This window comes from Drosophila sechellia, chromosome X (assembly GCF_004382195.2).
Source record: "Drosophila sechellia strain sech25 chromosome X, ASM438219v1, whole genome shotgun sequence".
In the NCBI taxonomy this organism is placed as follows: Eukaryota; Metazoa; Arthropoda; class Insecta; order Diptera; family Drosophilidae; genus Drosophila; species Drosophila sechellia.
Window position 1 is genome coordinate 14,441,692 of NC_045954.1, and position 26,368 is coordinate 14,468,059.

The 26,368-nt window shown below is 40.3% G+C and overlaps 1 protein-coding gene across 2 annotated transcripts in view; it reads right to left on the reverse strand.

Moving 5' to 3' along the window:
• Positions 1-16,463, reverse strand: part of LOC6618546 (netrin-A) — a 43,328-nt gene extending 26,865 nt beyond the window's left edge. Inside the window, exon 1 of one of the 2 annotated variants that reach the window (XM_032725656.1) lies at positions 14,758-16,462. In XM_032725656.1, coding sequence (XP_032581547.1) covers positions 14,758-15,859 — 1,102 coding nt within the window. In that variant the 5' untranslated portion in view covers positions 15,860-16,462. Of the gene's footprint in view, positions 1-14,757 lie in introns of both variants that reach the window. The other variant, XM_032725657.1, reaches the window with a different exon arrangement.
• Between the last annotated feature and the right edge of the window lie 9,905 nt (positions 16,464-26,368).

A 26,368-nucleotide genomic window follows, 5' to 3' on the forward strand; every position in this document is an offset into this window, starting at 1 on the left:
TACTATCTTATGCCATTTTACTTTATGGGACATTTTGCTATTTCATAAAGCAAGCCTAGGGGATTGGATGCCATGGAGTGGGAATGGTTAGCTGGGCTAGGATGGCATAGGGCTAGGAATAGTCCTTGTTTTTCCAACATCCTGGGTGTCCTGGTGTTTATTAAATGCTATTCACAAAGGCAGGCAGCGGACGGGCCTAAAAAACCAAACAAACAACGAGCGCAAAAAAAGATTTTGCAATGCGCCTTAACGACTTTCGATTGCCGTTCTTTTGTTTTGCACTAACTTAGAGGTATTAAATTTAAATTATTTGGTATCTCAGGAATTTACAATCTATTCAAGCATATGGTCGTAAAAGATATGCATTGAAACATATATTATGTTTGGTTTGAAGTTATGACAGCAACAACCTAAGAAATGTATCTTTTTAGAGGCAACCTTAGAGTATCTACATTTTCGACTTGATGCTACTCCTAAAAACTTTTCTTACTGTCCCCTGGTATTTTTTTTTTTGTTCTCCACTATCTTTCGCAACTTTTTGTGTCACATTTATCGCACTTTATAATTAAAAGATGAACAAAGAAAGGCGACTACACAGCTCAGCGCAGAAATATGTGAAAAACGAGCTGTTTTTTACACTGTCAGGGATTTTTAGCAGGGAGCACCCCGTTCTGTGGCTACTTATTTCTTTTTTTTCAAGTCCCCCGACGCCGTCTTATCAGTTGGCTAAATAATGATAACAATAAACAAAAGTCAAGCCATTGTTGTAAACGGTTCTTCTTCTGTTCTTTTAATAAATTACATATTTATGTATCTTCAGTTGACTTTTGCCGTGGAGCCGAGTCCCCCGCTAGTTGGCATAATTGTTGGCCCCACGCGATGCGATGCCATGCGACGCGGCGGAAGATTAACAACTTCCGAAATGGCTTTTTTAATGACACCAATTATGAGTTTCTTATCGGGACGGCAGCTGGACACCTCAGCTCCCTGAGTCTTTGCATTCGACAACCTTTTTTTTTTGGACACTTCTTCTTCATTTCGAACTTTTAATGAAGTAATTTTTCCTCCGGTTTTCCCCAGCGTGTTTTATCGAAGAGTTGGGGGTGGGAAACTTACAGGGGGGCGGTGTACAAATATTATTACAGGGCGACTTTCGCTGCATTGTTTGTCATTTTTAATCTCGGCTTCCCCACATTTTATAAGGAGTATTAAAAATATAAAGGGTACAATGTGTGCGCTTTTCTTGAGTTTCAGCGAAGGCAATTTTTAAGTGTTTTTGTTTATGCCTATCTGTAAGATGCCTATCTTGTATGTTTATGCATCTTCAATATTCATTTTTATTGGAATGTTAAAGCAAAAAATGGGTATAACAAAGTCGAGTCACTTGGGTGAAGCGTTCTAACTTTTTTGTTTGCCTCTTGTATTGTAATTCTTTTTTTCCTAGTTTCGGGTCATATTTATTTTTTGGGCGCGCTTTGTTTGTGCAGCTTCTTAAATAGTTGAGTGTGATAAGAAAACTTGGAAATGGGCCAAAGTTCTTTTGAGCAAATAAAAGTGGGTAATTGCCAGCATTTAGTAGCTGAGCTTAAACATGCAGCTGGGGTCAATACGGTTTTAATAAGGAAGTTTTAGAATTAAAGTTTCGAATATCATGTGACTCGCCCTAATTAAATGCTTATAAAGGCACAAGCTCATCTAGCCAACCTTCACCCCGTAATGGACTTGCAAATAAAGAAATCAAGGCACTACACTCCACACTTGAGTTCCTCCAACATCCTCCTACGTCTGGCTAAACCCCTTGAATGACCACCGATATCCATTCACATCCATTCATTGAGGCCTCGGTCCATTCATCAGTTGGCTTGGCGGAGGAGACTCATCGTTTTCCCATCGTCATCATCAAATCTTCACATCTCTCCATCTTGCCACCTTTCACTTCCTCGATGGACCGAGCAACTGCAGCGTTCCACGGAACGGAATCGGTTTCGAAATATTTGTCGCCTCCAATCAGGCAACTTAGCGATTTGTTTACGCATGCAGATGAGCAACTTCAATTTGTTTGAGCCGATAATTTGGTGTTTGTTTCATCGCTAATGAAGCCAATGCCGATTTGCCAGTTCTTCAGTTTGAGACCGAGATTGAGATGGAGACTTACTTTGGCCAGGTTTTCCTTCCTTTCCTGCGATTGTGCAACGTCATTGCGACGAGGTGTCGGAGTTACTATCTTCGACTGGTTGATTAATTAAATGTAATTGAGTTTTAATAAGCCGGCAAAAAGGCCAAGCCCTCTGTCCCTCGCCTTAAAACCAACAGACACACTGGAAAAAAAATTGCAAAGGCTTAGTGAATACTCATTTTTTAACGAACCCAGACTTTTTCCTTAGCTCCTTTGCAAAATATGTGTATGTTTGTAGGTTTCGAAAAATTTCACGGAATAAATGGAAAGTATTCCAATTAGGAAATCAAAATAAATTTCCCAGTGGAAGATGCGGGTGTCACCGAAGGTCGTAGTTGTCGAACCAACAGACTCATTAACGACTCCAGTCTGACTTTGGAATCTGTGAGCTGTGGGATTGGGAAAGCCATCGAGTTGGGCCCTCCATCTCCACCAGCGCTTAACAATCACTTAGCGCATTATTAAAAACGCTTTTTGATTGCGCTGTGGCGTGTTGGCCCATTGAAATCGATAGGCGTTGCCCAGTGGATATTGGCCAGCGGCTTAGCATTAACTACCCTAACTGCGGAGATCTTGACAGGGTATCGCATTATTTTAACCAATCAAAATACATTCTACTTCAAGGTCTAAGTTAAAATAATACTAATCAATGATATATACTATTTCAACTATTTCAAATAACTAACTTGAATCGGTTGCTATAATCTATTGCTCTGTATAGAGTATTACAAATCCCGACTATCGTCTTGAGCTGAAAACTCTCCTTCTCTATTTTCAGCCTCCGCTACATTTTAATTGACCATGGCCAAGAAGTCGCACTTGGAAATGTCTCAATCAAAAACAAAAACACAAAATAAAAGGCAGAAAAACCGAAAATCGAACACAGACTCAACTGCCCACGGTAAATCTACATAAATTTTGTGGTCAAGAGAGGCAGACACACACGAAATTCGGGAGGAAAAATAAAATAAAATACAATAAAATAAAAAGCCGAATCGAAACTTTTTCTTTTGTAGACACGCCTTAAACATTTTTTTTTTCACTCGTTGATAATTTGCATTTAATTACGGGTTGCTGTTGTTGGGCTGCGAAAATTGTGGTTCCGGCAAAAGGCTTTGATTTCTAATCAATGTTTTTGGATCTTGTAGAACGAAGATTAGTAGGAGTTTCTTTTGACACGGGTCTTACGATACTTGATCCGCTTCTCCAGACCCTCCTCCCAAAAAGTTGTGTTCTTTTCGGGAAGACATTTCCCCCAATCCCCGATGAAGTTGTCAATGTTCTTTGGGGACGACTGCCTAATAGGATCGTTTGCAGACCTCAAAAATTATTAATATGGCATTAACAATGGGAATATCTACGACTTGTGAGTGGCTGAGTGTGTGTGTATGTGTGTGTGTGTGTGCGGGGGGACAAAAGGCCAAAACTCAATAACAATAAAAATAACAAGATGTCATAAAATGGGAATGGACTGGAGTGGCCCAGCAGAAGGAAAGCCGAAAATAAATAAATAAACAAGTTACCGGAATGCAAAAGGCCAGAAAAAGATGCTCGGAGTTGAGGGTAAGCGTTCCAAAAAGGATAATTACGTGCTTGAGCAGCAAGCAAAAAAAAAATAAAATAAAAAAGAACCAAATTAAAGTGAGCCCGTTTTGCCTACGGCAAGTAAAATGCCACTCCAGCCTACAAAAATTCAGAGAGACAAGACCAACCACCGCAAGCGAGAAATGAAAAGGAAATCTAAAATTTGTCAAATGAAAATATTTTTGAAAAAGGGAAAACGATGAGTGCCACCCAAAACACCCACCACCCTCAAGACAATGAAAGCTAGATTATTGTTTGTTGTTGGCTTTCCCTTTTTCCGAGTTGCCGCTTCGATGACTTAATCTCGTCGTCTTTTGGCGCCTGTCAGCCGGCGAAAAGAGTCGAAAAATCTCGACAAGATAGTCCCAACCCTTTCGGGGTCTTACCTTTCGAACAGGTGACCATTTGTCAGGACCCAGAAAATCCCCATCCCCATCCCATCCCAAAAAACTCCAACCCCATCCCCTGCTCCTCCGCGATGAGCATAGCATCCCCATTCGGCTGAAAACGGGGTGGCTACGTCGGCATAGAACTTCAATTTGGGAAATACTTTCGCATCGCACAAAATATTTGTGTAAAATTTAATTAAAGCAAAAATACCCCATACACCCAACATAACATCGATGGATGCGGATACTCAGACTGCCTGGATGAGCAAAGCAATAACACAAACTAAATGGTAGCTACGTTCGCAGGGTCAAAAGTGAGATGGGATCAATGAGGTTTACCGACGACCGACAAACTGCCAAGGGAGCTGCTGTTTGCTCACTTTTCGGACACTTTTCCCAAGCACATAAAGTAATAAAATAAAATTGATTTAATTGTTGGTCAAATTGGCAGAGAAAGTCAAGGCAAATTTGGATATATTATGGTTATTAGTCTGAGCAATGGCAGCTTTTGGTTTATCAATCGAGTTTACAGAAGAACTGGTGGAAATTAAAAGGAGAAACTTTACCTCAACTGTTAGTAAATTGTAGTACATTTAAGAGCACAGTATTCATGCTAAAGCTTAATAGCTATGGTTAAGCTATAGTAACGAATTCTAGATTTTTTATAACAAAAGTCCACTAAGACCAACACCCTCAAGGTGTTTCCCACTAGATAATCAAATGGTCATCTTTACTCCGATCTAGAGGTTCGTAATTAAGTTACCTGGGCAAAGCTCTCTCTTCTGAAATTTCCCCGATTGTGTGAGAAAATTAATTTCCAGTCCAAAAAAAAAAACACTGATGCCTCTGAGTGATAGGCCGTTGTAACTTTCGCAGCCCAAAATCGGCTCAGAGTTAATTATTTGCCTGACCCTGGGCGAGTTGTACACACACCTGCGAGAATGGACCCCCTGCCCCATAAAATTTTGGCCACGCCCCCACCCATAGTGCCCCTTTGCCCGCCCCTTTGGCCGTCAGCATCATTCGACAGTTTCAATTTTAATGACTTTTAACGTCTCCCGCTTGATTTTGAAGCTTTGCTTTTCCAACTTGAATTTGCTTTTCATTTATTTTATCTCATTTTATTTTTCTCGTTGCCTGTTTGTTTATCTTTTGTTTGCCAAGGGTGTGGTGGGGCGGGGGAAGTTGGAGGGTTAATATTTGAATTGGGTTTTTTCCGCAGGCGTGGCCGCCGCCCTCCCAAAAAAAAGTATTAAAAAAATACCGACGAAAAACAACAACGAAATTAAGAAACATGTTGCAATTTGGTCAACTCGCCTAATGAGCTTTTTATTTGACTAAAAAAACTCAGGCGGAGTATATGTAAAGTGCTTCAGGGGCAGTTGGAACGGGCTATAACTGCAAAGTTTGGTAGAGCTACAAGTTTATGCACAATAAAAATCATTAAATATGCATATTTTGGTATAACAAAAAATGTGTGGTCTAAAATGAACCGAAGCAATAAACTATTCTTGCTGTAAATGTCCCAATAGAATAGTAGTACTAAGTAATAACTGGAAATATATAGAAATAAGATAATAATTTGCTCAATTTTTATGAAATGGTTAGGATGAAGTAAACTAAAGTTAACCCGAGGTAAAAGAAATGGTTTAAAGGGACTTTAATTGCTCGTGCTCCATGTTATTGTAAATATAAATTTTAGGGCGAACTTTGAGTTTTCCGAGTGCAGGTTTGATTGCACTTCACACCTATGATGCACCTGACGCCTACTGGGAGGCGTCATCCACATCATTTTCTTTTTTGGCCACTTTGCGCAACTTCTTCGCCCTGTTTTCGAGATCTCACCGGTTTTTCCTTCTTTTTAGGATAAATTTTCCCGCTGACAGGCTGAAAAGACTGTGAAGGGGCGAATGTTCTGTACTTTACTCGATAATTAGCTGTATTTGGAGCAGATTTTATGGCATGTTCGCATGAGGTGAGAGCTAATTTCCCAACAAAAAAAAAAAAGAAAACCTCGGCGCGTATAAAAGTGAAAAGCTGAAAATGCGGACCCGTGTGTTTGTTTATCTATAAAACAAAACCAAGAACATATCAATCAAATTGGCTGACTAAATGCTGCATCAAAATAGGTTAGTCAGGGGCATAAAAAACATACATAACGCAAATGTGAATAAATTTTCATGGGAAAATTTAGATACATTTTCACTGCTCAACGTGATTTATGGATGATCTGAACAAGATTTATAAGAAACTAAATAAATCAATTCAAAGTTGGAAGATCCAATTAGTCAAAGTGTAAACGGAACGGCTAGATTTTTATGATTATGGTGGTCATTTAGCTAAATTGTAACCCTTATAATTTTGATATTTTGCCCAAAGTTGGCTTTCTCCCAATACCGCAAGCGAATCAATCTTAAATTAATCGTGTGAAAAAACGAGGTATAGTAGTTTGTCAGATGAAACTTAAATGTATGTTAAGAGTTATATTAATTCCCTATATTGCAAATCTATGCAGTTGGCCATCCGTAAATCTTCCCATAACCAACATGTTTCACTTGTGGTCATTTTATGGCGCCCACCTATTTATTTCCCTTTTTTCCGATTTTTCAGGTGCCCATGGGAAGCAGGCAAGGTGCAGGCGGCAACAATAAAAAGGCAAGTTGCAGCGGCCGTTGCAAGTTTCTTGTGTATTGCTGTTGCTCAAATCTCGAATCGCATGTCCAAGTCTTTTGAAGCGTGCAACATTTGGAAGGCCGAGGGGATGCAGCTGTAGATTCAGATGGAGCTAAAGATGCAGTTGCAGTTGCAGATGAGGAACTGAGAAGTTGTTGCGAGTTGGCAGTGTGCTGCGGCGGCATAAGTCAACATGTCGGCGGCAACACCATGTGCCATGTGCAAGATGCAATATGCAATGTTGCTGCTTCTGCTGCCTGCATAATTCTCGCTGTGTGTTGCATGTTGTAAATGTTAAGCGCGGCAGCAACTTTGGCGGCGTCCAAGTTTTTCATCTGAGCATTTGCGCTTCACTGCGATTTATTTGCCCGTTGTTTGTAATGCCATTTATTTCTGCGATGTTGGTTGTTCGATGCCTGGCTGTTGTTGCTATTGCTGTTAAATGCTTATTTACATTACGTTTAGTGGCACTTGGCAGCGGCGTTTCCACCGAAAAAAAACTGAAAACCATGTTGAAACTAAAAACGGAAAACAGAATACCCAAGACCCAAAACCAAACGAACGCCCCACCTTTTCCCCTTCGAAGGTGAGAAGTCGTTGTTGCCACTGGACACATTTTGATTTATGGGTTGCCTTCGGCTGCTGGCTTTTTTATGTCCGATATGCCATACATATCATTATTCTGGACACAGTGGGTTGATCAAACAGATTCGATAATAATATATATGCTAGTTCAAAAGACACTAACATGGTTTATATCATTTTGATGGGGAATTAGTTTTATAGAGAGAATGATTTTATGCCTTTGTTTATCACAAATATGTTCTTACCACAAAAAAACTTTTGATTCTGACTATAGATCCAAAAATAAACAGTATTTTGGTCAAAACAATAGAAATAATGATCGAACTATATAACTTTATACCTCGTCGAGCCTTGTATTATATTAATATTATTAGCTATACGACTTTTTTGGCCATAATATAAAAGCCAGAAGTAATTTTCCTGATATCTTGCCCAAAATAATCCGACTTTTTGCAACAACATTTAAATTATATAAATTAGGCATCATTTAATTACGCTAAACCAACAAAGAATTGATAGTAAGCACTATCTTTGCTTTTGTTTACCAATTTAAGAGCCTGATTTTTAAATCTACGTTATCTAAAGATCTTTTAACTAAAAAACTTTTGCTCTCCACCGAACTTCTTGACCCACCCGTGTGGAGCCATCTTTTTGCTTGCCTTCCGTGTCTATTGTTGCAGACAGCTGATATTGATGTTGTTGTTGCGCATGGGCAGCTGCCCCAAGATGTAAGTTCGCCGCATTTCGAAGGGAATTCTCGCAATTCAAATTCAAATTCAAAGGAATTCCCAAGAGCAACACCCAACAGCATCAACAAAATGGAAGTGGCAAGTACACACATATGCTTGTTGCCGCTATTTATGTACAAATGTATTAGCAACAAAAATGATTTAATAGATTCCACGAACAGACACGACTCCTCCAAAAGCCACCCCACCCCCGCCGCTCTCTATCACTCTGTGAAAAACCCAACCCGCTGGCATTCCTCGAGTTTGTGTGTTGACATTTGCCAACTGGCCCGGCATTCAGCAGAGCCTATTAAAAATGTATCCGACAGCTCCTCCATGAAGTATGCAACAATCTCTTATGCCGTTTTCTTTGGCACACGGACTGGAATCCTGATGCTGGGATGGACGCGAAGGATGGAATGGGATGAAGAGGATGGTCCAAGATCTGAAGGGAGCCAGCCCCTGATCCAATTAACTGCTTACACAAAACTCAAATGGCCAGACAAATAGAGAAGACGTCGACGGGGTCGAGTTCCGTGCTGGGAGATATGTGTATATAAATGCATGTATATATCCCCATCCACATCCCCATCCCCTTTCACCTGATCCACCCCCTCGACCAGCAAGTAATAACAGTTAAAATCAACGCACGGCATTCGTCCTCACAACCCAGCTGGCCTTTGGCCATTTTCTAGCAGCCAAACACACTCACACATACATACATGTGCCCGAATGGCGAAGGATTCAGATCCTTTTTCTACCTCTTGAGGCTGTGGCATAGAAATGGACAAGAGCTGTCCTCGCACTTTGATAAGGAGGTGGAATCATAAGTCCCTGGCATACAAACAAGTATATAAAACAAGGATTTTGAATATAAAACAAAAATTATAAAAATAAGTTTAAAAAAAAGTCAAGGCTAGTAGTTTCTAGGATATTATCCCATCGTTTGTAGGGCATCCACAGATCGTTGCATCTACATTCGCCGATCCGCCCAAAGCTGCTGACTTAACTTTTCGTTTCGTTTTGGTTTGTTTGGCTTTTGAGCTCCCTATGTCCTGGCTACCTTTGCCCTTTGCTTTTGACATTCGTTGGCTGATGAGCCGGCGAAGGATTTTGGCTGCTAGGGTTGTATGTTGTGCTTTGTGTGGCGTTATGTGCATAAAAAATAATCATAATCACTTGAAAGCCAAGCCCGCACCGAACCAAAACAAATGCCAATCCCAGTCCAAAGGCAAAATATGCAGAACGGCGAATATGAGGGCATTTTTTAAGCTGCTAGCATTTTGCAAACATTTCGAGGGGCAATAACATAACAACATAAATTAAGCAAGTGCCAAAGTGATTGTAAAAAGTATTGGTGAATACATTTTGCTAAACACCACCGATGAAAGTGAATTCGCCAATGCTGATGGGCAAAAATTAAAGCCGATGCGAGGATATATGCCCAAGGATGGGCAGGATATATGGACGAGGATGTGTCAGGATGACGATGAAGCCGAATGTGTGTGCTGGCCAGTAAATCAGAGCGTATGGCGATGACAGCCTCGTCATAGACAGCCGGCCATCATAACGAATGGTCTAGGTGTCCCCGGTTCTATTCATGCCCCCAAAATGACAGACCCGCCACCTGGGAGCTTTCATTTGGCAATGATGTAGTCCTCCATCCTTTTCATACCTGGTAAATTGCATTTTAGGTTTAATAACTATAAAGTATGTACATATGCAATGAATTTGCCATACTAGAATTAGTTATAAAGCCATAATTTAAGGGGCATGTCTACATTCGATGGCGATATTTAATTGAAAGTTTTTACCTAACTAAATATGGAAAATTCTAACGCCCAGAGTGCAGGGCATCAAAAAGTTGAGAGCAGAGATGCTTTAGTTATTTTCTTGTATTTTTTCCTTTTTTTTTTGCACACTGAAGTGCGCATTTGACAAGCCCGGTAAACAACAATTAAAATGACAACGGAGTAGATGGCGAGGCGAAAGGATTTTTGCACGTTTCGCTTTCTACTCATGGCGCCCTCGTCCTCATTGTCCCCTCCCCACAATCCATTCATCCTTATGCCAGTGGAAGGTAAAATCCACGAGTGAAAAAAAATGGGAAAAATTCATGAAATGTTACTGATGAAAACTGACATAAGGCGACTGGCAGGGAATGCTGTGCGAAATTATAGCCACAGGACATTCACACACAAAGCAGCGGAATCACAGCCAAACAAAGCCCAAGCCCCTCCAAAAAGGATGTTCAAATAACTTGAGGACATGCCAATGCAATTTCGAATCAATGTCCAGGGGAGACAGCCAAAAAAAAAAAAATGAAAACAGGAAAACGGAGACAAGATCGGAAAATGTCAGGGGAAAAACTCTGGTCAGCAAAAACTGGCAGATGGGAAAATGCATTTACAAAGCAAAGGTGATGGGGCCAAATAATGAAATAACCTTTAATTTGGTCAACAGAAAAGGAAAAGATGATTATATGTTATGTATGGCCCATATATATAAATTTTATTTCAATTTATGAATATGAAATTGCATTTAAGAATCCAAATTAATTAACTAATTGATTCTTGTCAAGCCAAATTTTCCAATAACATACTCAGTTTAAACGGATTAGCTAGCTGAAATTTATAGGTTTAACGAATATTCATACATCATTAATAACACCACTTATTAGTTAGTTTTGATGCCCTTGTTCTTCTCTGATGATATACAAACATTAGTCGGCGGCTGTCAAATCATTCCATTCGATTTTAGTTGGACAAATTGTTTGGTTAATTTGCGCGGCATTTTCGTAAGCCCACGGCACATTTATCACCACTCCGCAGCGAAGCATTTTCGACCCGTCCATCAGAGGAACTATTTCTGGCAACACGGCGTATGAGTAATGTCTTGATTTGCCAAACGTTTTAACGGATTTAAATTTATTTATTGCGCGCCATCTCAACAACGCCGACGTTAATTTTAGCCGCATCTCACGAACTTGTTTGTTTTTCTTCAAATTTAAATTCAAATTGAAAATCACATTGGACTCTCCTCGATTTTCCTCTGCTCTTCATCTTTATGACTCCCATGTGAATCGAGAATACGTATCTGTCTGTATATTATATATATATATTTCGATTTCTGTATCCTAGGCCCGATTTAGGTGCGTATGGAGGTGTGATAAACTGCATACGCCCTATGATTGAGGGGTTAAGTGCGGGTCAAAGTTGGCTGCCGTCTGAACTCATTAAATATATATGTATATATATATATATATATATTATGTATGTGCGCCAGCTCTCTCCTTTGTTCTCGACACCTATAAATCTAAGGCGAATTTATGCTCCAAGTTGGGAGTTTGGCAATTTATGGTAAAAGAATGTCGAGAATGGATGGTTTCCGGCGCACAATGAAATAATGGGACTGCATCTGTGCATTAATTACGATTTTCCCGGGACTGTTTCGTAATTCGCTCTCTAAGATATTAGCCCTTTTAAGGGGATATTTTGTAAGCCGAAAGATTGCTTTATGATTTGTTGATCCATTTAATGATCCATAATTTTGGTCATCGGCATCGAAGCACCACGAGGGTGTTAAAAGAAATTTCCACAATATGCGCTATAAAGAATACCAACTTCCGACTTAAAGTTTTTTACTTTATTATGTTTGGCCAGAAGCATATGCATTAGAAATTGTTTATTGCTTTTGGCGAATCATTATGAAAAGATACATACATAAGATACATACATAAAGATACGTACATGCATAATATCTCGCATTTCGTACTGCTTTATTTTTTTAAATATTCCTATAATAGAGCTCGATTCTTTCCAATTCCTCTGCCTATTTTACATAAAATCCTTCCATGTGTGGCATATGTATTTGTATTTGGGAAAATCCTAATTTAGTGAGTCCTTGCATGCAAATTGCCTGCTGTTGCCGCCTGCTCATTAAAACCCCAGCTAAATCGTTTTGCAGTTAGTTAAAAGATATCATCACGTGCCCTTCAATTCGATTCCATTCGATTCGATTTCCATACCCATTTCGTTTCGTTTCGTTTTCGATTCGATTCGAGTGCAATCTGCTCGCATATGTTCGCTTTTTCCGAATTTTCTGTGGTTTTTTTCTTTTCACACCGCTCAACGGAAATATTTTCCGGCCTGGACATTTTCCGTTTCCCTTTCATTGTTGTTGCTTTTGGTCTGTAATTGCTGCCTGTTGGTTGTTGTCCGTGTTGTTTTTGTTGCCTTTGTAGCCGTTGTTTGAGGTCACATTGAACGTCAAAAGCGGCGATGGCAACGTTAATTTCGTTTGTCCATAAACATGCTACATATGCTGCGCGGGACCTTTGAGTTGCGATCCGAGGGGGTGAGACGCAGAAGGTCGGTTGCATTTTGCAACCCTAATAAACCGAAGGGCGGACCGGGGGGCGTGGCCGGGAGGAGGAGAGTCTGGCACACGTGCCGTCCTCTGATAAGACCGCCTGCCTTCCATTCCCATTTCCATCTCCCATTTTCCATTTTCCATTTACCCGCCCCGTATGGTGTGACTGTGATTTATGCACTAAACAATACTAAAGGTCCCCCGGCTGCATGTCCTCTCCCTCTGATTCGCCCTACCCCCTTGCGATTGCCCACCAACTGGATCAGGAAAAAATTGCAATGTTATGGCACGTGATGACCACGAAGGACACTTTCATCAAGTGCCTGCTATGAATGATGCCAGTGCTTTTTGTGGGGAGTCCCGTCCACATGGAGCACTCTAATGTGCAGTGTAACCCAATGAAATATAGGTTACATATTTAGTTGGATCTTACAAATCTTTGAGCTCATCAAAGATGCTGATTATCCTGTTATAAAATATATAAACAATATAAATATGGTCAGAACTGCTAAATAGGATTATTTGCATGAAATTTGATAATATAGCAACTCTCCCACACTTTTAATGCCACAAATTTCTGAACCCTTAAAATGTTCTAATGCTCGAAATGAAATCCAACATCAAAATCACAAGAAATCGAAAACCCAAAAACCTTCCCTGCTCTCGTTTTCATGTTCGATTGTCGAGAATTATATGTTCGCTCTTGTTGAAAATGCTTATCAAATTAATTTCGCTTAAATTCGCGCTTATTGTTCGAGCTCAGCGAGTTTTTAGAGGGTTAATTGCGAGGGTTTATCCCGGGGTTTCTGGATTCGGGATATAGCAATCCGGACATTGGAAGCGGAATATCGCCCTCGAAGTCTCGCCATTGTGTCCTGATTGAATGTTTGTGCTGTTGTTTGTTTGTTTGTTTGCTTGTTTAGCCTGGCCAAAGGTAACGTCTCGATTTCGCCTCGGTGGCGAGGGTTGGCCCAAGAGTTGCTACTTGATTGGGTCTCACTTACCTACGGATATTATTGTATGCGCATACCTCCCACCATAACGCTCTACACGTGTCCATCGAGTTGTTCAATTATGGCTAAGCCAAATCCGCAGCACAAACAGTTATGCCTTTGGGTTTTTCTTCATATTTTCGATGCCAGATTCCTGTTCCTCCGCCAGCATTTTTCTTATCCTTGGCGAGCAAAAGAGCAACCCCGTGCCGAGCTAAGATGAAGACCAAACACACGCGACTGCCTCGAAAATTGAATTCTAATGGAGTTGTCGCCAGTCCCGTTCCCCAGCTCCAGATTACCATTTGCAACCCTGCTGCACTCCACCGACCTCCTTACTTTCTGTATTTTAACTTTGTGTCCCGATATGTTTGTCCAATAGATTGAGCTGGCTGGCTGCCTGGCTGGCCAGGAGCAGAATGTCCTTGGGGGTTACTCGCCCCGAAGGTAACATAATTTCGCATCGATATTTCCCCTTTTGCGGGGAATGTTTCCCTTTTTTTCCTTGGGGGAGTTGGTTGACTTCGGCCTAGGTAGGATGTGTGCCGGGAAAAACTGCTGGCCGGGTTATTCCGCACAGCAGAAGTTTAGGTAAAAGAGCCTCCGAGGCTCAGGTAGGATCCCTAGAGTATTGTCATAAGCCCTCTCAATAATATTGGCCAATAAAACCAAGCTTAATCCTATACTTTTCCCAGAGGTGTGTTCGATAAAAATAGTCGACTACCACATTTTAGAAGTGTTTATAAATGATTATGATATGCAATAATATCTAATTAAAAAACGCATAATAACGCGCGACTCTCAAATAAAAATAGAACGTAAAATTTCATAATATTGAGTTATTTTTGTTTAAATATTGTATTTGTATAAATTAAGGTAGTTATGTACCTGCATCAGCCCCACCGAAAATGTTTATGTAGTGACTCTCCTTCCATTACCAATAAATAAACAAAAATTGTGAACTTAAATCGGTTCTTTGTTTATAGAATATTCCTAGAGCTGAATTATTTATTCCAAACTACTAACATGCCCTTGGTATTGAGCAGCGTTCTTGTGGATCTTAAACCCTGTTTATACAAATATTTTAAATTGTTTTTGAAACTTTTGTTCTGTTTTCTACAATTTTGTACTTTACATTTAATATCTATTCAATAGTGCAGTTGCTAAAATATATTTAAATGCCACTTATATCCAGTCCATATCCGTTAACCCCCGAATCGCAAATAATATATTAAATAGAAAATGGTTTGCTGACTCACCTTTGCACTCATTAGCTTCCTTGGCGGTGGCTCTGGCCCAGGGACGATCGAAGTGGAATGGCTTGCAGCGTTCGCAATCCCTTCCAGCGGTATTGTGGCTGCACTCGCAGTTCAGCTGCCCACTGGCGTCCGTGGAGCACTTGGAGGCGTGTCCATTGCACTTGCACCGTCCGCCCACCGAAAAGTCCGAGATGGCATAGTGCAATCCACTGCCGGATATTGCCACATCCCCACCGTGATTCGCCTCAATATTATTGCCAGCGGGTCCATTGGTCAGGGGCACACTGTACTTGCCGCTGGCCAAATCCGCTGCTCCTCCGGCTTCCAATGAGAGCAGGGCCTGCGGATCGGGGCGTTGGAGGCGATGGAACACCACACGGATATCGGTGGCCGTCACCCAGTCCTGCAGCACCGGCGATGAGTCCAGATCCCGAGACGATGGGCGTCCCTCCAGTGTGCTGAAGGCAATCCTGGAGACCAGTGGTCTGGTGACATCGCTGCAGCGGGCCTCGTGCTCGTTGTGGCGTCCAGTGGATTGGCGGGCGGGACGTCCGAAAAGCCGGCGGCACTGGGAGCTAAAGAACTGGAATGGCTGCCAGCTGAGCCCGTGATCGGTGCTCTTGTAGATCACCATCGAATCGGGACGCGGAGCTTGCGGGCACAGCTGCAGGATCACATAGGTCAGCTCGAACTTCTTGCCCAGCGAGAGGGTCAATGTCACGTTGTCCCCACTTCCTGTCACCGGCTCACTGCGCCAGCAGGTCACATTATTCGAGTTATTCAAATCGGTCAGCGAGCGGGCCGGAAAGCTGCGCAACGGATCCGCCATGTCGCAGGTGTGGCAGGAGCGCTCGTGATCCTGGTACTCGCAGTACCGCTGCGCACCCGACGATCCGCACGTGGAACTGGCCACCACTGGGGCATCGTAGGCGGCGTTCACAAAGTCCGGAATGCAGGCGCGTGGCTCGTGCGCTTTATTGTAGCACGGATCGTCCGGCGGCGCCTGTTGCGAAAACATCTTGAAGTAGACGTCATTGGAGATGCACTGGATGAGGCTGAACCTGGTGGTTCCCAGCAGCAGGAGCAAGATTCCACGGATCATGTTTGGGGGTTCAGTGGCTTGCTTAATTCGCCAATATTGTATTGTTGGTTTTTAAAATCACTCAATTTCACTCAAAACAAAACGAAATCTTCAGTTTTTTCAGTTAAAAAAACGCACTGGATAATGTATGATTACGTAGTTTTAAAATAATAAATTTTAAACCGTTCTGTAGTTTTAGAAATCACTAATTTTTGGTATTTAATTGTTTTGCCAAATCACAAATAAAAATACCTTGAAATTTTCGAAACCGTTTACAAGTTGTAGACTTTAAACAAGAACTCCAAATTCTGTGATTTTCAATAGTATGAAAAGTCACCAGAGTCGCACTAAACAAAAAAATTAGTCCATTGCCAATAGTTTTGAAGTTAACACACTTAGACCACTCAAAAAAATTCGAAATCGCCGCTTTGGCAGCCGTTTGCGCAGGCGTTTTTGAAGCGCGCGTCGCGTCTCAAATCTCCAGCCACTCGAATCCGCAAATCTCCAATCCAAAATCTCAAATCGCGTCGTTCAAATCGCCGTTCGTTCGGCGGCGTTCGGTTCGTAACGTCAAGTCGGGCTGCTTGTCCACAGGCGACTGTGTGTTCGTTTTCGTTCGTCGCTCGTTTTTTCGGTTTTTCGGTTTTCCGCGAGGTGTCGTCTGCACGTGCGTGTGTGCGTGTGGGTGACTGTGTTTGTGGTGACCGCGCTTGAGATCGCCGCCCGCAACATGTTGCTCCATAATGTTGCTGATGCTGCGCTGCTACAACAACAACACACCGCTCTCTCTCACTCTCTTAAGACACATCTCGCTCTCAGTCACATGTGAGGGTTGCGCAGTTCGGTCGCAACATTTGTTGCTTTGCTGGCGCTGCAATTATTTTATTTTTATTGCCACTCGGCGATACATTTTGTTGCCGGTTTGTCGGCTGTTTTGTTTGCCGTCGCTTGTTTTTGTTGACTTGGCCGCACAAACGGGGCCACACAGCAAATCCAAACATTTTGTCCACTTTATGGAGAGATAACTGCTTTTTTTCAGCAGAAAAAAGCCATGTATACGTATCATCAATTAATCGTTTTTGAATTTAAGTAGCGCCAAGAAGCCCGAAAACAAATCTATTTTCACAGAACTTATCGTTCATTATTCAAATAAATCGATAAAGAAGTTGGAAAAATCACAACTCAATATTATTACCAGTCCGAAACGAATTCAAAGTTTGGAAAACACACCGAAAATCCAATAAAACGATTCGATGTTTTCCAGTTTAATCAGCGGCCACAAATCAGCCAAATATTGAGAATTTCGAGACCGAAGCAGAAGAGACATCATTTCGTTCTTCTGGCTCTTATGCTCCGCCTTGTGTTTACCTTTGAGATGGCTATCGATAATAAAGACGCCTCGAATCTCCGATCTTCAATCCCCAACTCTCTTCTTCTCGCGCTGGCTAAGTTATTAACTAGTCGTTAATGAAAATCATCAATTTTCGAAGGGGGCGCGTAATTACGCCGAGCGGATGGTCATGCCGATGACGATGGCTTCATTATAGCTTCCCCCTGCCTCTGCCCCAATGAGCCCCCTATGTGTGTGTTGCCCCCCAAAATCCCCGATATTCCCCACCGCCTACTCCAATATTTTCTGCATTTTGGCTGCACCTTTCTGATAAGCGTTTCACTTTCGGTTCCCTTCGGCTTTTGCCTTCATAATCGGCGTCCACGCGCTTTTGTTTGTTTTTATTTGGAGGCGCGTATAATTACCTTGGTTGGGGCATGTGTGGTCGGGTGGGCGTAAGAGTGCAGGGGCGTGGCAGCGGTCGAAACCGTATCGGAATATAAACCTTAATTATTCGGCTTCTCACGAGGGTGATGGGATATGGGCTTAAACCCAATGCTCACACCTAATCATCGTTGGAAGGCATGAAAGGTTTATTGTAAATATGGATGAAATCGCCATTAAATTGAATGCATAAATCATAAAAGCATGTTTCCCCAATCAAACATTATATCAATTATAATTATAATAATAAATACATATATATGTATATTACGTTCAGATTTGATCTTACTTTGTATCCTAATTTGTTCTACATATTTGCTTAATTAAATTATTCCCATGATTAGATGTACTTACGTTTGAACCGTTGACTCTGCGAATGCAAATCCTACGGCCTTTATGATGCAAGGAAAGACAGCTGGCCGGCTCATTTCCGCTTCCCTTGTTGATGCACCAGGTTGGCAAAACACTCGAATATTTTGTATTGCCACAGGCAGAGTGTCAAAAATCACCCGGGTGCCTAGACACGCAGTGTTTAGCGGGTGCACTTAGAGTGCAAGGGGCTTGCTGCAGTTATCTAATGCGGATCCACTTCCACATCCGCAGCCACATCCGCATCCAGGCAAAACTACTTCTGGTCGGTGGCTTATCGGCGCCTTGGCTTGGAGATTGGCAGGAGCATGGAAGATGGGGCGCTCAAGCTGGATCAGAACTTTTGCTTTATTACCTTGGCAGTAGGCGTGGCTGCAAGAGCCACAAAGCCCACGACCACGACATGACAACGCTGTGTATGTGTGTACACTGAGAGAATTTGGCAATTTGCATCAATTGTATAGTAAGTAAAAAAAGTTGCGAATAAATGATGCAGTCGTACACTTTTAAAAATATGCCATATGTCCTATATACATCTTAATTCACTAGTAAAAACATAAGCAAGTATATTACCAAATTCTCTCAGTGCACCTCTGCGTTTTTGTCCCGCTCTGTTTGTTTGTATGGGTGGGCGGCCAGACAGTGCTAAACTTTGGCTTAATATTGGCAAGTGCGTAATGAAAATTGCATTGTCGTTTTCGCAGAGTTTTCACAGAGTGGGCGTTTAGGGGGGTTTGGGGTCTTTCGGACTGATAGAGGGGGGCGTGGATGTTGGCTGGATGGAGTTGTGGTTCAGGACCATGCCGCCTTTTGTCATTTGTGCTTTCGAATGGGGCGCAAAGTCCAAACGGCTTTTCGTTGGTCCGTTTGTTTGTTTGTTTGTGTGCCAGGCCGACCGACCGACCGGCCGGCGGCAAGATTTTTAGATTATGACGGCTCTGCAATCCTCACCAGCTGGGCAATATCCAGATCCGCTCCTCCCCAGGTCATGCAACACGCGAAAAGCCCGGAGAACTTTGTCCAAAAGTGAATAAACAAAATGAGAGGGAAAATTTTTAAATATTGACAATATAATTAAAGAAATAGGTGCACAATTATGCAAAAATATAGTTAATGTTCTCTATTCACTGCATTCTTTTGGACACCTGATGCACTTCAGATGAAATTTCTCTTATATTACTAAACACTTATGCTATTTGTTCGTGAAATCAACGAACTTTTTCTCCCAGTGTCTATTGTTTGCTGTAGTCCTATTTATTTGTGTTAGTACAGTCTTTCGCTTTATTGGTGACATCGATGAATGTGAACTCCTTTGCCGATTCCACTCACTCATCGAGGATTCTGTAGATTCACACGCCTGCAGAATCCCCCCACACACAGCATTCCTGCTCCACCATTTTTTTTGGGGCTTTGTGGTCAATTTTTTGGCCAGTGTTTATCTTTGGGGTTTTTGTTTGTCTTTTACAAAGTGTTTGGCTCCGTAGTTGGTCTTTGATTTTATTGCTCGGGCTGCAAACATGCAAAAAATACGACACACAATACAATACAACAGAAAAAGATAAGTACAAATTTAGAATCAGGTAAGGCCTGCCCCCATTTGATGGGAGGAGGGTGGAGGGGGCGTGGCCAGGGGAACAGGGAGCAGGCGGTGCAACTAAAACGCACAGATAGCTGACTAGATTCCTATCAGCGTCAATAAATAAAGTTTTTAAATGGGACAAGAAAATAAATATGTGTCTCCTTGTTGTCACAGACAACCCAGGGGCCAGAACAGTGGGGCTTAGGATGCAGGATGACAGTGGGCTGAAACGATTGATATGCAGTAAAAAAAAGGATTTTTGATGATGCTTGCAGTCTTATGTTAATTAATAAATATTTTTGTAATCAAAAAAAAAAGTAACCCAAATGTATGCAATAGCATATATTCAAACTTTTGCACACTTCACTGTTGTATTTGTGAAACGCCAGCAATTTCTTCGACAACATACAGTATCATCTAATTAAATTTTGAACTAACTTATAAAGTTGCCATCTTCATTATTGATCTTTGATCACTTTTGGGGCCATCCCACTGTTATTCGCTCCGAAAAGTAGCGTTTACACAGCCCCGCATCCCCCGCCGCCATTAGCTGCTGTCTTTCCTTTTGGCTCATATTGAAAAAGTTTTTTTCGAGTATCTATGGCTGTGTCTCCTCGGCTCCCCGGCCATTCTGAAAAATCCCCCCTCCCCCCTTTTGCCCGATCTCTTGGTCTGGCGCTTTTTTCCTGCCTTTCCCAGTGTGTCTGCGTTGTCTGTTGGCTGTCTGCTTGTTTGCGCGCTTTGTCTTTTGTCTAGTGCAATATGCGTCGTGTCTTGGCACCGCCCCCATTTTCCCCATCTGCCCCATTTTTGCCCATTTTTCCGGCGAACCGCCACTCCGCCCCAAAAAAAAAATGCGGGTGGGGAATGCAGACCGCCAATAACTGTGCCTAATTTAACCTAAATAGGCGTCCAAAGTTACCTGAAATCATTACTCACCGATAGTAATGACAGGTAATAAGTACACTGGTCAACAAAAATGCTACTTTCAAATCGATTTGATATAGTGATTTATAATTTCATAAGGAGTTTTAAAGCGTGAACATTATTTTCTTTTAAGAAACATATTTGGCAACCAAAATTAATATAGACAATTTAATTTCTTTACATTACAAAAATGTAAATGCTTTTAAAAATATTTAGTTGAATTTTGTAACTAAATAACTACACGAACCTAACTAGATCAAAGTTTAATTTTTATGTTAATAGCATTTGGCGGAGGAAGCTTACATAAAAGGCCCCCTTCCCTCCTCCCATTTGCCATCTGTAGTTGCCTATTTTCGATCTCCATCTACATGCACCTACTTACATTGATTTTATAATTAGCTTTGCCCAAAGTGGGTGCCACGAAGTGGGCGGCGGAAGTGGGAGTAGGAAGTGGTGCTGCAGGAAGGAAGCATCGGAAGCTGGCAAAGAATTGAATGTCGAAGTCAACTCGTGGCCATTAAAACCAGCCAATTACCTTCAAGACTCATTAAGTGCTACAAGCGATGGGTGGATGGTTGGCTGGTTCGGATGGCTGGGATGGCTGGGATGGCTTGGGAGGCGTGGATGGTTGGAACTGCCAAAAGGGCTAAAACCGGGGCGTCCCGGGCTGTTAGCTGACCGTTACAATCGAATTAGGCGCCGCTCCCAACGCTAAATGCAATTAAAACTACAAGATGTTGATTACATTAGAAGTGCAGGACAAACAGGAGCAGGAACAAGAGCTGCAGGAGCACGGAGCATGGAGCAGAGGAGCGTGATCTGGCCAGGACATTTTAAGCGTTTCACCACGACATTGCAGCCATGTCTGCTGTTGTTGCCATGCCTGCGAAAGTTGCGAGTGCACTGCAAAAAATCAGGCACATTATCAATTAGAAAGTATCAGATGCTAGAAGCAAATATAACTAATTTTACTTCATAAATTATCTTTAAAAGTAGGCCATTATATTGCATGGGCTATAAATAGTTCTTTAACACCTCCTAATATCCCTAATGAGTTTCCATCAACATTTTTTCCAGTGCAGAGGTATTGAGCCAAGTCGTGTTTGGACTCCTCTGAGTCTCCGGCTACCGGTTCATAATTTATCCCTTTTTGCCGTCGCTGCTCTTGGCCGTCGTGGTCCTTTTTTGCTGTCACGTTCCTGCCGAAAAATTGTTGCGGTTGACCAAAATTATTTCTTTTTTTCTCTTGCTCGCACGCCAGAAAACAAAAAAAAACCATAAAAAAAAACGTTTACAAAAGTAAACAGCAAACTTTGTCAACGTCGTGGGGCCAAAACAAGGGGGCGTAGGTGGGCGTGGAAGGGCCAAACTAATGTGTCGGGCATCACTCATCACTCAAACACACACATGTGCAGAATCTTGTGTGCCAACGGGAAAGTGTGTGTGAGAGTGTGTTTGTGGCAGGGACATAAAGCTGAAATCCTCAACGCTAATTTGTGCATGATAAATTATTTATGCTAAGGCGAAAACCGGCAGAAACAAGCGCCAACCGCAGGCGGACCACAAAATCCGACTAAGCGCAAATTAAAATCTAAACTTTGCCTTTACGAGTCCGAAGGCTAACAAAAAATATAAAAATGTTCCTTCGTTAAAGCCAGCTCGAAATAAGTTGTCAACAGGCTAATCCCCTGAACCGCTCAGCCAACACGAATCATTCATTCACAAATCATTTCGCTCGCATTCAATATGAGTTCTTGATTTCAAAGTTTTTCCCACCGCTTTTCCAGCTTTGCTATTCGCATTTTTTCTCCTTTTTTTGCTCTTTGCGTTCTGTAAACCCACAGGAATGCAGCTGGGGAGCAAACTTCAGCTGGGTAATGGAATCAAAGGGAATCAATGGGGAATCACAGTAAATTCGAGTCGCTGCTTGGATAAACAGATTATACAAGCTAAACCGGTGGAGAATATCTGAAGGATTGGATGGTGGGTTCGTATGGGAGTCGCATCGAACGAGAATGGAAATCGGAAAGGTAAATTGAACCCATGTACAATCTGACAATCGATTCTCGAACTTAGCAATGGATCGAATAATGAAACAAGGAAAGAAGAAAATAATCACTAGATTTTTTTAACTTTTTTACTTCGATAAAATATACATATAGATGATAATTACTAAATATACCCTTCATATTATGTCTTGCTTATAAGTTACATATGAGTTAAGCTTACTTGGAACCAAATTCCATACTCCACTGATTCAAAGCGAGTACATCCGATTTCGTTGCATTAACAGGCTATAAAACTCCTTCGGCTTTACTAAAGGACAAGCCATCAGCTAATTGATTTAAGATTCCCTTTTCGCTTACCCGCACCTTTTATTCGGCGGCCTTCGTCCTTCGGCTACTCCTTATGTAATTTCATGTTCATTTACCACCGGAGACATAATCCTTGGGCATAATCAGCTGCTCCTTTTGCCGATGCACTTAAAGTCATTTGCCTTGCCCTGCTAAAATACTGAGAAAAGTTTAATACCAAAAGTAAATACAGTTTAACATTTGTAGATGGTTATATAACTCGGCTAAAAAATCTTATAACCCATCTGCCACACCGACAAAAATATTACTGTTTTGTGCTCCTAATTACCGATACTAACCATCCCCATCACTTTTCGCATTTTTTGTGGTTAAAATCCCAATCGATTTGCATTCAAGTTTGGGAATTCCGGGATTTTTCAATTTTTTGCAAATTTTGATGATGGTGCCCCTTACAAAAAATGCGAAAATTTGGCCAAAAATTAATTTTACAAAATCCGTTTAAAAGTGAAAGGGGTGGTTAGTATTGGTTATAAAGAGTATAAAATGGTAATTCTTTTTGCTGTGTGACCATTTTTAGCCAAGTTATAGCCAAAAAGGTCAAATTGAAAATTGGGTTTTTTGCCAAAAATAATTTTTAAATTTTACAAAATCCGTTTAAAAGTGAAAGGGGTGGTTAGTATTGGTTATAAGGAGTATAAAATGGTAATTCTTTTTGCTGTGTGACCATTTTTAGCCAAGTTATAGCCAAAAAGGCCAAATTGAAAATTGGGTTTTTTGCCAAAAATAGTTTTCCAGTTTTTTTGTGAAAAAAATAATCGGTATTTTGATCAAAACATTGAAAATAATGACCCAAATAAGGAATGTCATACCTTGCTGAGTTCGTTGTTTAAATCCCAATCGATTTGCATTCAAGTTTGGGAATTCCGGGATTTTTCAATTTTTCGCAAATTTTGATGATGGTACCCCTTACAAAAAATGCGAAAATTTGGCCAAAAATTATTTTTACAAAATCCGTTTAAAAGTGAAAGGGGTGGTTAGTATTGGTTATAAGGAGTATAAAATGGTAATTCTTTTTGCTGTGTGACCATTTTTATTCAAGTTATAGCCAAAAAGCCAAATGCCAATGATCAAAACATTGAAAATAATGACCCAAATAAGGAATGTCATACCTTGCTGAGTTCGTTGTTTAAATCCCAATCGATTTGCATTCAAGTTTGGGAATTCCGGGATTTTTCAATTTTTCGCAAATTTTGATGATTTCGGAAAAAATGCGAAAATTTGGCCAAAAATTAATTTTACAAAATCCGTTTAAAAGTGACAGGGATGGTTAGTATTGGTTATAAGGAGTATAAAATGGTAATTCTTTTTGCTGTGTGACCATTTTTAGCCAAGTTATAGCCAAAAAGGTCAAATTGAAAATTGGGTTTTTTGCCAAAAATAATTTTTAAATTTTACAAAATCCGTTTAAAAGTGAAAGGGGTGGTTAGTATTGGTTATAAGGAGTATAAAATGGCAATTCTTTTTGCTGTGTGACCATTTTTAGTCAAGTTATAGCCAAAAAGGTCAAATTGAAAATTGGGTTTTTTGCCAAAAATAGTTTTCCAGTTTTTTTGTGAAAAAAATAATCGGTATTTTGATCAAAACATTGAAAATAATGACCCAAATAAGGAATGTCATACCTTGCTGAGTTCGTTGTTTAAATCTCAATCGATTTGCATTCAAGTTCGGGAAATCCGGGATTTTTCAATTTTTCGCAAATTTTGATGATGGTACCCCTTACAAAAAATGCGAAAATTTTGCCAAAAATTAATTTTACAAAATCCGTGGTTGGGGTGGTTAGTATTGGTTATAAGGAGTATAAAATGGTAATTCTTTTTGCTGTGTGACCATTTTTAGCCAAGTTATAGCCAAAAAGGTCAAATTGAAAATTGGGTTTTTTGCCAAAAATAATTTTTAAATTTTACAAAATCCGTTTAAAAGTGAAAGGGGTGGTTAGTATTGGTTATAAGGAGTATAAAATGGTAATTATTTTTGCTGTGTGACCATTTTTAGTCAAGTTATAGCCAAAAAGGTCTAATTGGAAATTGGGTTTTTTGGCAAAAATAGTTTTCCAGTTTTTTTGTGAAAAAAATAATCGGTATTATGATCAAAACATTGAAAATAATGACCCAAATAAGGAATGTCATACCTTGCTGAGTTCGTTGTTTAAATCCCAATCGATTTGCATTCAAGTTTGGGAATTCCGGGATTTTTCAATTTTTCGCAAATTTTGATGATGGTACCCTTACAAAAAATGCGAAAATTTGGCCAAAAATTAATTTTACAAAATCCGTTTAAAAGTGAAAGGGGTGGTTAGTATTGGTTATAAGGAGTATAAAATGGTAATTCTTTTTGCTGTGTGACCATTTTTAGCCAAGTTATAGCCAAAAAGGCCAAATTGAAAATTGTGTTTTTTGTTAAAAAATAGTTTTCCAGTTTTTTTGTGAAAAAAATAATCGGTATTTTGATCAAAACATTGAAAATAATGACCCAAATAAGGAATGTCATACCTTGCTGAGTTCGTTGTTTAAATCCCAATCGATTTGCATTCAAGTTCGGGAATTCCGGGATTTTTCAATTTTTCGCAAATTTTGATGATGGTACCCTTACAAAAAATGCGAAAATTTGGCCAAAAATTAATTTTACAAAATCCGTTTAAAAGTGAAAGGGGTGGTTAGTATTGGTTATAAGGAGTATAAAATGGTAATTCTTTTTGCTGTGTGACCATTTTTAGCCAAGTTATAGCCAAAAAGGCCAAATTGAAAATTGTGTTTTTTGTTAAAAAATAGTTTTCCAGTTTTTTTGTGAAAAAAATAATCGGTATTTTGATCAAAACATTGAAAATAATGACCCAAATAAGGAATGTCATACCTTGCTGAGTTCGTTGTTTAAATCCCAATCGATTTGCATTCAAGTTTGGGAATTCCGGGATTTTTCAATTTTTCGCAAATTTTGATGATGGCCAAAAATTAATTTTACAAAATCCGTTTAAAAGTGAAAGGGGTGGTTAGTATTGGTTATAAGGAGTATAAAATGGTAATTCTTTTTGCTGTGTGACAATTTTTAGTCAAGTTATAGCCAAAAAGGCAAATTGAAAATTGGGTTTTTTGCCAAAAATAGTTTTCTAGTTTTTTTGTGAAAAAAATAATCGGTATTTTGATCAAAACATTGAAAATAATGACCCAAATAAGGAATGTCATACCTTGCTGAGTTCGTTGTTTAAATCCCAATCGATTTGCATTCAAGTTTGGGAAATCCGGGAATTTTCAATTTTTCGCAAATTTTGATGATGGTACCCCTTACAAAAAATGCGAAAATTTGGCCAAAAATTAATTTTACAAAATCCGTTTAAAAGTGAAAGGGATGGTTAGTATTGGTTATAAGGAGTATAAAATGGTAATTCTTTTTGCTGTGTGACCATTTTTAGCCAAGTTATAGCCAAAAAGGCCAAATTGAAAATTGGGTTTTTTGCCAAAAATAGTTTTCCAGTTTTTTTGTGAAAAAAATAATCGGTATTTTGATCAAAA